This window comes from Xyrauchen texanus, chromosome 47 (genome assembly GCF_025860055.1).
Source record: "Xyrauchen texanus isolate HMW12.3.18 chromosome 47, RBS_HiC_50CHRs, whole genome shotgun sequence".
NCBI classification, from domain to species: Eukaryota; Metazoa; Chordata; class Actinopteri; order Cypriniformes; family Catostomidae; genus Xyrauchen; species Xyrauchen texanus.
The window spans coordinates 1,040,579-1,053,689 of NC_068322.1; the positions used below are offsets into that span (position 1 = coordinate 1,040,579).

General features: G+C 43.0%; 2 protein-coding genes across 2 annotated transcripts in view; one reads left to right on the plus strand and one right to left on the minus strand.

The window, feature by feature from the left end:
• LOC127638943 (cytosolic carboxypeptidase-like protein 5) overlaps nt 1-7,339 on the plus strand; it is an 18,806-nt gene extending 11,467 nt beyond the window's left edge. The window contains 12 exon segments of the mRNA XM_052120719.1: nt 1-291; nt 2,372-2,541; nt 2,646-2,781; nt 2,880-2,999; nt 3,001-3,074; nt 3,158-3,360; nt 3,508-3,663; nt 5,419-5,543; nt 5,627-5,676; nt 5,765-5,901; nt 6,015-6,129; nt 6,230-7,339. The exon segment at nt 1-291 is cut by the window's left edge and continues 211 nt beyond it. Of these exon segments, the coding sequence (XP_051976679.1) occupies nt 1-291; nt 2,372-2,541; nt 2,646-2,781; nt 2,880-2,999; nt 3,001-3,074; nt 3,158-3,360; nt 3,508-3,663; nt 5,419-5,543; nt 5,627-5,676; nt 5,765-5,901; nt 6,015-6,129; nt 6,230-6,245 (1,593 nt within the window). The 3' untranslated portion in view covers nt 6,246-7,339.
• A 1,211-nt stretch (nt 7,340-8,550) lies between these two features.
• On the minus strand, nt 8,551-9,302 carry ost4 (oligosaccharyltransferase complex subunit 4 (non-catalytic)). Its single transcript, XM_052120761.1, has 2 exons — nt 9,163-9,302; nt 8,551-8,643 (listed from the first exon to the last, which is right to left on the minus strand). The coding sequence occupies exon 1, from the start codon at nt 9,299-9,301 to the stop codon at nt 9,188-9,190; it is 114 nt and encodes a 37-aa protein (XP_051976721.1). The 5' UTR covers nt 9,302; the 3' UTR covers nt 8,551-8,643; nt 9,163-9,187.
• Nucleotides 9,303-13,111: the final 3,809 nt, after the last annotated feature.

The window sequence follows — 13,111 nt, forward strand, 5'->3', positions numbered from 1 at the left end:
CTGCGTAATGAGGCAGAGCGAGGGGAGGGGCTGAGACTCGACCTATCAGAGATCCCCATGCAGCTGGAGGAGGGCTGGGGGAAGGGCGAAGTCGAGAGGGAGACGGGTCCCTGTGATGAGAACGAATCAACGGCGAGCAGAGGGGAAGCATCACCTGTGCTAAACCCTGCCTCATCTTTGTTGATCCCACCACAGGAGAGCGGAGTGGCCTATTACATAGACCTGCATGGCCACGCCTCCAAGAGAGGATGCTTCATGTACGGCAACAAACTGACGGACGAGAGTCAACAGGTGCGTTGGCATTGGGAACCCCTACCATCCACCAAAAACGCGTCGCGGCGTTCCGTCCACCAGGGGCCGGAGGACTTATTCCGATCCGCCCGGGGAGGCGCGGCTGTTGTCCATTAGAGGGTGGAGGAGTGGCCGAGGACCAAGCTACGCCGTATCGGAGAACCGATTTTACGCCGATTTTAGATTTTGTTAAAAAGTTACGTTAACCCAAATTTAACGAGGTCGACATAAAGCTTTGAGGCTATATCTTGCCAATGGTTTGTCGTACGGAAGCTAAATTTAGTATGCTTCATCAGGACTATGATTTGAGGGTGCATGCAAAGTTTGGTGACAGCGCCACCTATGGGTCAAGAAATGTAAACAATTGCTATTTTTCCCGTAACTTTTGAACTGTATATCCTAAAATTGTGTGTTTGGTGCCTATGGATTCCCTAGGTCATGAGGATTTCAAGGATATCAGCCATATATAATTATTTTTATATTATTTTATAATTTTCTCCATAAATTTTTCTCCCAATTTGGGACGTCCAATTGCCACTACTTAGTAGGTCCTCGTGGTTACCTCATGTGACTCTACCCTCCCTAGCAACTGGGCCAATTTGGTTGCTAAGGAGACCTGGCTGGAGTCAGTCAGCACGCCCTGGATTAAAACTCATGAACTGCAGCGGTGATAGTCAGCGTCAATACTCACTGAAATACCCAGACCCTCCCTAGCAACCGGGCCAATTTGGTTGCTAAGGAGACCTGGCTGGAGTCACTCAGCACGCCCTGGATTCAACCTCACAACTCCAGGTGTGATAGTCAGCGTCAATACTCACTGAGATACCCAGACCCCCAGACATTTATAATTCTTTACCATATCAGCCATACTGCCTCTCTGGCATATAGATTTTTTATCAAAAAGTTAAATATCTTTTGAACGCATTGTCAGATTTATAAGAAATTTGCTATGCATCATTGGCATCATGTCCTGAACATACCTGAGCAGTTTAGAGACAGCGCCACCTACAGTTCAAAAGATAATCCACACTTGTGTGCCGACTCCAACCTTGGTATGTCTCTTTGCCACTTGTGAATCATGTCAACCGAGTGGCACAGTGTGTACATTTCAGTAAATGTATAAATTATTGGCTAATCTAGGACAACATATTTAGATTGCAGAATCATAGGGAGGTTCTTATAACAAAATAAAGTACAGTTATATATGCTATTACAGTTATAGTACAGTTATAACCGCAAAAATATTGGGTTTGGACTACAAATCCTGTGAGGAACAGCATTTGGAAAATGCAGGTGGCCTTTCTTTATTTTAAGCATCCAAAAAAGGAAGTATTCAGGTGTTTTATTGAACATTAAAATGGTATAATTGAAAACTACGAATCCAAACATTGCAAAGAATATAAAAATACTTAAAATAACTTATCAATAAAAAAATTAATCATCTTATTTTTTTAAAAGATTAATTTTAACACTCTCTAGGCATCCAGTCGGGATGATCTAACACACCTGTGACGCGAAGAACCATGTTTCGGTGAATCGTTCCCAAGGAAACTGTCGCTATAGAGACGCCATTAGCGATTAGCCACCATAGCTTGTCATGACACTCTTTGAGGAAACTATTGGGACCTACACATCATATTACATTGAGTGTGGGCTTGTTTGATTCAGAAACATCTGGTGTAAGTTGTGAAATACCATCGTCTTTATCATCGTTATTTTCCGTGAAGAAATATACCAAAACGTGACGCGTGTTCTGTTTATCTGTTTACTATACTTGTGGATTTCACACGCTAATACTCGGTGTAGTTTGGTCTCGGAGTGAAACTAATTGTCTCGTTGTATTCCACTCATCAAGACCTTTCCAAAGAGATATTACACATGGCTGTTATATCGTTTTGATATTTTTACTGGTTCTGTATATGATTGTTGCGATCGCCAATTTGCGAATTATGGAAATGGAACCGTTCTAATTTGTCAGCGGTTATTTAATTGGTCAGATCGGCTGTATTCATTGTGAGTCTAAGTGTATAGACATATAGACTGTTAATTTCCTATCCTCTCTTCTGGTTTGTATTTTCAGGTGGAGAACATGTTGTATCCAAAGCTAATTTCGCTAAACAGTGCTCATTTTGACTTCCTGGGCTGTAATTTCTCCGAGAAGAACATGTATGCTCGGGACAAACGTGACGGTCAGTCGAAAGAGGGCAGCGGACGTGTGGCCATTCACAAAAGCATCGGCGTCCTACACAGGTATCGACACGACACAAAACAAACTACCAATAATAAGAAGAATACAATCGTATGTTAAACCCACATGATGTGTATTTGAATGTGTGCATGTTTCTTACATTTAGTTACACACTAGAGTGCAATTATAACACAGGCCGCTCGGTGAACACCATCCCACCCGCCTGTCATGACAACGGGCGAGCCACACCCCCTCCACTGCCCGCCTTCCCACCCAAATACACACCTGAGGTGTTTGAACAGGTGCGTTCACACACGTCAAACCGTATGCCAAAGCTGACAAAGCTAAGCGACAGATAGAGCGATAGACTGACGCTTCACATGCACGTTGCGTGTTTCAGGTGGGGCGTGCTGTTGCCATAGCAGCGCTGGATATGGCGCAGTGTAACCCGTGGCCGCGGCTGGTTTTGTCCGAACACAGCAGTCTGGTGAATCTGCGCGCGTCCATCCTCAAACACGTGACGCAACAGCAAGAGCCTGACGGTCAACAACCAGCGAAACGGCAACGGGAAGACCACCAGCCCCGCCAAACCGCCGTAAGAGCACACGTTCCGAACACTTGCAACATTTTAAGTTTGTTATTATGTATATATATATATATTTCCTGTGATTGTGTCAGAAGTCTGAGCAGCTCGGCTTCAGAGAACTCGCTCAACCGTGCGCGGATTAACGCTAATGCTAACGTTAATGGAAACCGGCAGACGTCTCCTCAGCTCAAGAACTCGCCGAGCTTCACCTTCGGTAGTGCTGCGTCCGGCCCCGCCAGCGCTCACGGCACCAGCACACACCGGCCCTCTCACAGGACCCCGGGGCCCGTCAGAGGTGAGATCAGTGTTTACCACAGATAGTTCAATACTCGTCCCTCCTTTTCAATTAAACAGCAGCACAAAAAGATCAGACGTGATTTAAAAACCCAAAGTAACGTTTAGTGTGTTGAAGTGTGCGTGTGTGTTATGTGTCCTGCTGTAGAGTGTAAAGCTCAGGAGAAGAGACGACCGCATCACCAGCATCAGCGGCACGCCCTCCGCCAGCAGGGGTCCGCACGCCCCCCTCTCTCGCCATCTTCCTCCTCATCTTCAGGTGGTGTGGGCGGGTCCCCGGGCCCCTGCTCCATCAGTATGGCAGGTCTGTACACCCTCCAGCTGCCCAGTCTGGCTCAGATCCTGCCCTCTCTGCAGATCATGCCCCATCCCACCCTGCTCTTCAAACTACATGCCACCCCCCCCCAGGCCTACCTCAGCGACAGCAGAGCGGCACCGGGGCCCGCGTCACAGTGAACGGCCCATCACTGTGTGCGTGTGTGTGTGAGTGTGTATGACCATGTGAGTGTGTGTATGTGAGTGTGTGTGACTATGTGTGTGTATGTGTGACTATGTGTGTGTTTGTGTGTATGTGAGTGTGTGTTTGTGTGTATGTGAGTGTGTGCGTATGTGTGTGTGACTATGTGAGTGTGTGTGTATGTGAGTGTGTGTGACTGTGTGTATGTGTGACTATGTGTGTGTTTGTGTGTATGTGAGTGTGTGTTTGTGTGTATGTGAGTGTGTGCGTGTATGTGAGTGTGTGCGTATGTGTGTGTGACTATGTGAGTGTGTGTGTATGTGAGTGTGTGTGACTGTGTGTATGTGTGACTATGTGTGTGTTTGTGTGTATGTGAGTGTGTGCGTGTATGTGAGTGTGTGCGTATGTGTGTGTGACTATGTGAGAGTGTGTATGCGAGTGTGTTTGTTTGTATGTGTGTGTGACTATGTGAATGTGCGTATGTGAGTGTGTGTATGTGAGTGTGCGTGTGAGTGAGTGTGTGACTGTGTGTGTGTATGTGAGTGTGACTATGTGTGTGTGTGTTTGAGTGTATGTGAATGTGTGAGGATGTGAGTGTGTCTGTGACTATGTGTGTGTGTGTTTGAGTGTATGTGAATGTGTGAGGATGTGAGTGTGTGTGTGACTATGTGTGTGTGTGTGTGTGTTAGTGTGTGAGTTTGTATGTTTGTGAGTGTGTGTGACTGTGTGTGTTTGTGTGTATGTGAGTGTGTGCGTATGTGTGACTGTGTGTGTGTATGTGAGTGTGTGTGTGACTATATGTGTGTGTGTTTGAGTGTATGTGAATGTGTGAGGATGTGAGTGTGTGTGTGACTATGTGTGTGTGTGTGTGTTAGTGTGTGAGTTTGTATGTTTGTGAGTGTGTGTGACTGTGTGTGTGTGTGTATGTGAGTGTGTGCGTATGTGTGACTGTGTGTGTGTGACTATGTGTGTGTGTGTATGTGAGTGTGTGTGTGACTGTGTGTGTGTGACTATGTGTGTGTGTATATGAGTGTGTGTTTGAGTGTTAGTGTGTATGTTTGTGAGTGTGTGTGTGTGACAGAGAGTGTGTGTGTGTGTGTGTGTGAGAGTGTGGTATTGCTAATGTTGTGTGTTGTTAATATATAATGGTAATAATTATATAGATGCAGGTGTTTAATGCACATAGTGCTGCTTGAGATCCCAGATTATTTCCAGCACAGGTTGGGAACTAAAGTAAAGCACACGATTAGATACCCACTGATATTACAGCCTGTAAAACACACATATGGGTGAATGCAACAAAATTGTCATGGTCATGTTCGGATCATATTTCACCTAAAAAAAAAATATTTTGCATAAAGTAAATGAAGCCTGTGGAATGTGCTTAAATGTCATCAAATAATGTCTCGATGCAAAAGACTGTTTTCATGATTTTGGAAACAGTATAATCATTTATTAATATATGGAAGAATTCGAGCAGATTCAGTTCTCGATCTTTCCTCTTTTCAGTCTTCTGTGACCTTTGACCTTTCTTAACAATGTCATTAGTTACTGCTCTAAGTCAGCGTGCACTTTGCTCACTGTGGTTCTCTTGTTACCTAGGCAACAGCAACCCTGAGTGCCTCAGTAAAGACTTCCCTGTGCGTGGTGGGTGGGGCATCAAGACTGGCAGATCAGGTCCCGCCCACTCTCCTACATCACAGCAGAAGAAGGCGTTTCCAGCACAGGTAGAGCTTTAGCACAGATGTACTAGTTGTTATTATACAGGAAGGTGGTTTTATGCATTTTAAGATTGTTTGCACTTTTCCAGGCACCTCTGCAGGAGTCTGTGGACGTCTTGACATCTGTTGAATACAGCAGGTGAAATCCACTATTAAGAGTTTTTAAATGACGGTCATTTTTTGGGTGAACTGAAACCACTGTATATGTTTCATCTGGCTTTTGTCAGGTGCGCTCTGCAGCCGCGGGCCAGTCGCATCCCGGTGTGGAAGGACAATCAGTCGGCTGTCCCGCCTCTGTCAGGCTGCTCCGACACCCTGAGAGTGTGGAAACTGATCAAGCCTGGCATCAAAAAACACCTGGCAGGTCAGACAAGATCATGTTTACATTCTAATACATTCTATTCCCAACTCAATTGGAATTGTAAATGTTTGTAATATCATCGCTGTTACTCAGAGATGTGTGTTATGGTGTGTTAGGTGTGACTGGGAACGATGGTTCTTCTCTGCGTCTGGCCACTAAAGCTCTTCTGAGGAACCAGAGTTCAGGAGGCACCACCAATAACACACCCGCCACAGATACACACGCAAACAGGTAACACACAAGCAGACGTCGAAAGTGTTCGCTTCTAAATGAAACCTACAAGAGTGTTTTGACCTGTAACTCTAAACACTGAACCCGTGTGTGTCAACAGATCACTGCAGACGTGAGACGTTCAGTGTGTGGGTGACTTTCAATCTACTCGCATCGGCCTGAGCATCTCCACACACACACACACACACACACACACAGATATGGTCTTCATGTTAAACTGTACTTGAAGAGTCATCCCATTAGTGAGGCAAATTGGGCCGGTTGCTAGGGAGGGTAGAGTCACATGGGGTAACCAAATTGGCCCGGTTGCTAGGGAGGGTAGAGTCACATGGGGTAACCAAATTGGCCCGGTTGCTAGGGAGGGTAGAGTCACATGGGGTAACCAAATTGGCCCGGTTGCTAGGGAGGGTAGAGTCACATGTGGTAACCAAATTGGCCCGGTTGCTAGGGAGGGTGGAGTCACATGGGGTAACCAAATTGGCCCGGTTGCTAGGGAGGGTAGAGTCACATGGGGTAACCAAATTGGCCCGGTTGCTAGGGAGGGTAGAGTCACCAAATTGGCCCGGTTGCTAGGGAGGGTGGAGTCACATGGGGTAACCAAATTGGCCTGGTTGCTAGGGAGGTTAGAGTCACATGGGGTAACCAAATTGGCCCGGTTGCTAGGGAGGGTAGAGTCACATGGGGTAACCAAATTGGCCGGTTGCTAGGGAGGGTAGAGTCACATGGGGTAACCAAATTGGCCGGTTGCTAGGGAGGGTAGAGTCACATGGGGTAACCAAATTGGCCGGTTGCTAGGGAGGGTAGAGTCACATGGGGTAACCAAATTGGCCCGGTTGCTAGGGAGGGTAGAGTCACATGGGGTAACCAAATTGGCTGGTTGCTAGGGAGGGTAGAGTCACATGGGATAACCAAATTGGGCGGTTGCTAGGGAGGGTGGAGTCACATGGGGTAACCAAATTGGCCCGGTTGCTAGGGAGGGTAGAGTCACATGGGGTAACCAAATTGGCCCGGTTGCTAGGGAGGGTAGAGTCACATGGGGTAACCAAATTGGCCGGTTGCTAGGGAGGGTAGAGTCACATGGGGTAACCAAATTGGCCGGTTGCTAGGGAGGGTAGAGTCACATGGGCTAACCAAATTGGCCCGGTTGCTAGGGAGGGTAGAGTCACATGGGGTAACCTCCTCGTGGTCGCTATAATGTGGTTCTCGCTCTCGGTGGAGGCGTGGTGAGTTGTGTGTGGATGCCGCGGAGAATAGCGTGAAGCCTCCACACGCTACGTCTCCACGGTAACACGCTCAACAAGTCACATAAGATGCGCAGATTGACGGTCTCAGACGCGGAAGCAACTGAGATTAGATCCTCCGCCACCAGATTCAGTCGCTCACGCCACCACGAGGACTTGGAGCACATTGGGAATTGGCCGTTACAAATTGGGGAGAAAAAAAAAGTAATCTCTTAAAGGAATATTCGGGTTTAATCTCAATCGACAGTATTAGTGTCATAATGTTGATTATTAGCACAAATTTTTTTTCCGACTCGTTCCCTGCAAAAAAAGCACAATTGTGTGTTCCAGTGAGACACTTCCAATGCAAGTCAATGGGGTTTAATCTGTCAACATTAAAAGTATAGACACAAGACATAAACAATATGTGTGTTAACATGATTTTACTGTCATTAAATCACTTAATAACCACATCTGTGTGAAGATATAGACAATTATACAACTGTTGCCATGACGACGCGACACTGTAAACCTTAAAATTATGATTTAAGCAAGTTTACAGCTCAAATAATCCACAAGTTTATTAGGAGAATTTATGCAAGTGCTTTTATTAAATTATAAGCGTCACATTTCTGACTTTAAACCATTTAGAAATAAACCCCAGTGACTTGTATTGGAAGTGTGTCACTGGAACACACATTTGTGCTTTTATACAGAAAATGACGAGCAGTCGAAAATATTGTTGGTGTTATTAATCAACACAGTCACAAAAGCTGTCGATTGAGATTAAACCTGGAATATTCCTTAGACTTCAACTTGTCCCATAAAACAGTAGAGGTCACTGGAAATATGGAACGTTACAGAACCTCCAGAAACACTTTTTCAACCCTGGATTTGTTTAAATAAACCCTTTAACCATGTGGGTTGAGGTGGGACTGCTGTGATCTTACTGTAATCTGTTATGTAAAATAATATTGTGGTGCTTCTTAAATGTGGTCGGATTAGAAACTGTAAATGATGAGATTCAGCGTGACTCGTGGAGACACATGACAATGTGTTAATGCTGGATTGAACTAGTTTTGATGCACAGTATGTCTGTAAACTCTGTACATTTCAAAATCAATAAATGGAAGTGTATATGAGAGAAGTATTTACAACGCAACTTATTAAAAGAGAAGCACGCATGTAGAACATCTCACTGCGTTTACATGTTTATTAACATCATTTCATACAAAGCGAACATTTACAGGCTGGATCATCGTCTCTTCCTCACTCTCTGGTCCCTGTACACAACCTGAAAGAAGAGAAAATATCTGTTATTGTTTATTTCCATTTGATTGATTGATTGATTGATTTTTCTCCCCAATTTGGAGCCCAATTCCCAAGTCCTCGTGGTGGTATAGTGACTCAATCCGGTGGCGGAGGACGACTCTCAGTTGCTTCTGCGTCTGAGACCGTCAATCTCGCATCTTATCATGTGACTTGAGTGCGTTACCGTGGAGACTTCACGCTATTCTCCGCGGCATCCACGCGACAACTCACCACACGCCCCACAGAGAGCGAGAACCACATTATAGTGACCACGAGGAGGTTACCCCATGTGACTCTACCCTCCCTAGCAACCGGGCCAATTTGGTTGCTAAGGAGACCTGACTGGAGTCACTCAGCACGCCCTTGATTCAACCTCACGACTCCAGGTGTGATAGTCAGCGGCAATACTCGCTGAGATACCCAGACCCCCGAAAATATCTGTTATTAATATATCAGACATCATCAGCTATTCATCATGTGTATGTGCTGTCGATGTGCGCACCTGTCATCTCTCCGTAGGGCAGAAATCATTCCAGCTTCTTTGGGTTGTTAACAGCCACGTAATGATACAAAACCACCAGCAGGAAGAGCGACACCCCCAGCATGTTGGCGAATATGGCCAGCTGCACATCAGTCACCATTATGCTAAAAATGCAAGAATTGCATCAAGTTAAAACATGAATTTATGGACCCAGGAAACAGAGATTACCCTCACAAGAAAATAAAGAGTGATGTAATCTGACAGTAGTAACATGTTACTTTAATAAATATCATGGTGGTGTTTAATATGCATTTATTTACCATGATACTTTAAATACTGTTATTGTGGGATGCATAAAAAGACCATATTATAACTCGGATAATGTAGTATCCATAAAACCATGATATTACTATGTTTTTACCCCATGAATAATCCAATGGTATTAAATGATTACTACATTCATATATTATGGTAAAGTAACAGTTCAACCAAAAATGTAAATTCTGTCATCATTTACTCACCCTCATGTCATCCCAGATGTGTGACTTTCTTCTGCAGAACACAAAAGAAGATTTGTAGTAGAATATTTCAGCTCTGTAGGTCCATACAATGCAAGTGAATGGTGACTAGAACTCTGAAGCTCCAAAAAGCACATAAATGCAGCATAAAAGTAGTCCATAAGACTCCAGTGGTTTAATCCATGTCTTCAGGAGTGATATGATAGGTGTGGGTGAGAAACGGTTCAATATTCAAGTAATTCATTACTGTAAATCTCCACTTTCACTTTCACATTCTTCCAGTTTTGTTTTTGGCGATTTGCGTTCTTCGTGCATATCGTCACCTGGTGGGCATGGATGAGATTTTATAGTACAAAAGGACTTCAATATTGATCAGTTTCTCACCCACACCTATCATATCACTTCTGAAGACATGGATTAAACCACTGAGTCTTATGGATTACTTTATGCTGCATTTATGTGCTTTTGGAGCTTCAAAGTTCTGGTCACCATTCACTTGCATTGTATGGACCTACAGAGCTGAAATATTCTTCTAAAAATCTTAATTTGTGTTCTGCAGAAGAAGGAAAGTCACATCTCGAATAGCATGAGGGTGAGTTTCATGTTTGGGTGAACGATTCCTTTAAACAATATTGTAGCATATTTCAAAGAATACTATATTATTACCATCTTGTTAAGTGTCCAAAAGCATTGTGTTACTATTATAGTTCTTTATAGTAATATTATGGTACACTCTGGTATGGGTAGACACATTTTGTCATCAATAAACACCTTGATCAGAATAAATGGATCTTGTTGACCAGAATGCTAATCCGAAGCATTGATCATTTCAGATGCAATAATCAGCATGTTAAAGCGTATTATCATTAATGCATTCGCATTAAGCACAATGTCGCAGTGTAATCGGTAAAATAAACCAGAATTACTCACATTTATGAGTTTGTGATTTATCCGCAGGTCGAGCTATCAGCGCTGAATTCCGGGATAGAGAGTGAGACACGTCACGTACATACGGGTATTTACAGACGCCACGCCCCGAATCATTAATCGTCATAATTATTTGTACGATTATAAATCTGGTTTTAAACATACAATTCATGGTTTATTTTTCATTAAATATGACTCTTATATTATTAAAATTGTGATTCTTGCTAAAATATTTGTAAACGATTTTGAAGATAAACAATGCGTTTCTCTTCCGGGCCGCTAGAGGCGATGATGTGACTGAAGATGCTCGAGACCTCCGTCAGGCGCGAGTTTAAACATTCAAACTGACTTCACACAACAACAAAGTCATCACATTAAACATATCAAATATCACGGATTTACGCTTCAGAATACGTGATAACGCATGTAAGTAATTCATAATCATAATAAATCATATTTTGTAACAATGTGAAAGCAAGAGCTTTGTATTTGGAAAACAAGACAGAAGTTTTCCATTAGTTAAACGGAACAATTAATAAAATACGAGTTTAAACGCTCTGTAAACTGAATAAAACTTACTAAATGTACTTTTTTGTAAAGTTATGTTATCAGATGCTAATACTATCCAGTGCTGGGTATAGAGCCCGAAGCCATTTGTTTTGAGAATAATGGCTGGCTGATGAAGTTATTGGCTGGCTAGCCGGCTCAGCCAAAACCTAAATGGCTGCTGCAGCCGCCAAACTTTTCATAGCTGCAAATGGCTGAAGCTGCCACTTCATGTCTACAGATGTCTATGTTCAGTGGTGGACAGTAATGAAGTAAATGTAATTCGTTACTGTACTTAAGTAGCTTTTTTGTGTATCTGTACTTTACTGAAGTATTTAAATTTGGGGAGACTTTTACTTTAACTCCACTACATTTCAAAGTCAGATATCTTTTTACTCTACTACATTTTCAAAATCAGTCGTTCCTTTTTATTTATGAGTGGATAAAAATGTAACTGGTCAATGGAGCCACCAATCACAGTACAGCGCGCGCGCTTTGTTTTGAACTTGCCTTGGCGGCATCTGCTAAGCGCGAACCAGGGGTGCGTTTCCCAAAAGCATCGTTAGCCAACTATGGTAGCAAGTTCCGTCGTTATCATCATAGTTCAACGAGTTGGTGTTTCCCGAAACCATCGTTCCAACGAACATTCGCAAACAGCATCGCAGAGTTGTGTGGTTGGAACGACAGCTCTCGACCTGTGGTTAGAAGCAGAGTTTCTTGTTATTATAACATGTGTGCTTAATACATTATTATCTTGAGCCAAATAAGCAAGATGATATTCAGTACAATCAGTATCTTTTATTTAGAAGACACACAAATGTCCTTTATGTCTTTTAGTTTGTCAATAGATTTAAAGCACCGTTTTTGAAGAGTGCGCATGTGTGAACGTGCTCTAGTGCGTAAGAACGAGCCTATGATTGAATCTGGAAATAAAGCAAATAACTGAGAAAAATATTAGAGAGTCCTCAGATGACATGTCCGTAATTTATAGCAAAACATCTAGCATTAATTCGATCATTAATTCGAACAGATTCATTAAAAGAAGTTTTTAATCCACCACATGTGTGACATCATTAACCAACATGGTTGAACAACCAATTTGCGACAATACGGTTTCGGGAAACAGTCGTGACTAGCAAGTTGATTTCTTCAACAGTGCATCGTACTACGGTAGTGGAGCAGCAAGTTACGTCGTTGTACGGGAAACGCACCCCAGAGCCGTTAAATATGAGAGTTTGCGAACATAGACGGTTGCGACAGTGATCTCGCCGCCGCGCGGTCACGTGATTCGTGTAGCTCTCAATAGTTCTAAACAAATTGCGTTGCCAATGATTTTAAGCGGGGCAGAGAGCAGCAGCTATTATTGCAGCAATTATCGGTAAATATTGACGCATAATGTACATTGCTTATTATGTTGACACTAAAATGACTTGCTTATAATAGCATTGTTTTTCTGGGGAGTAGCAGAAACACTGCATTAATACGTTTTTGTGTTTAATTTTGGAGGGAAATTGGCTGCTCCCATAACATAGAATATATATATATATATATATATATATATATATATATATATATATATATATATATATATATATTCTATGTGTGCTTGTAGCATGTGTGTGTGTATATATATATGTGTATGCGTGTGTGTGTGTGTGTGTATATATCAGACATGGGGACTTGTGACTTGGTGACTTGGACTCGAGTCGACTCGAGTCGCTATTTTTATGACTTGTGACTTGACTTGACAAAAATAAAATACTTGAGACTTGACTCGGACTTGGAAGTTAAAGACTCGGGGACTTGACTTGACTTGACGAGACGAAGACTTGAATGACTTGAGTGTTAATCACATCATGTTTTCAGTTTGAATATAAAATATATAAATCATTTTAAAAAATAAAGTTGATCCAGCTGGAGCGCAGGCTGAGAATAGTTTTGTCATGACTGGATCACGACACTATAGGCTATCATCAGCC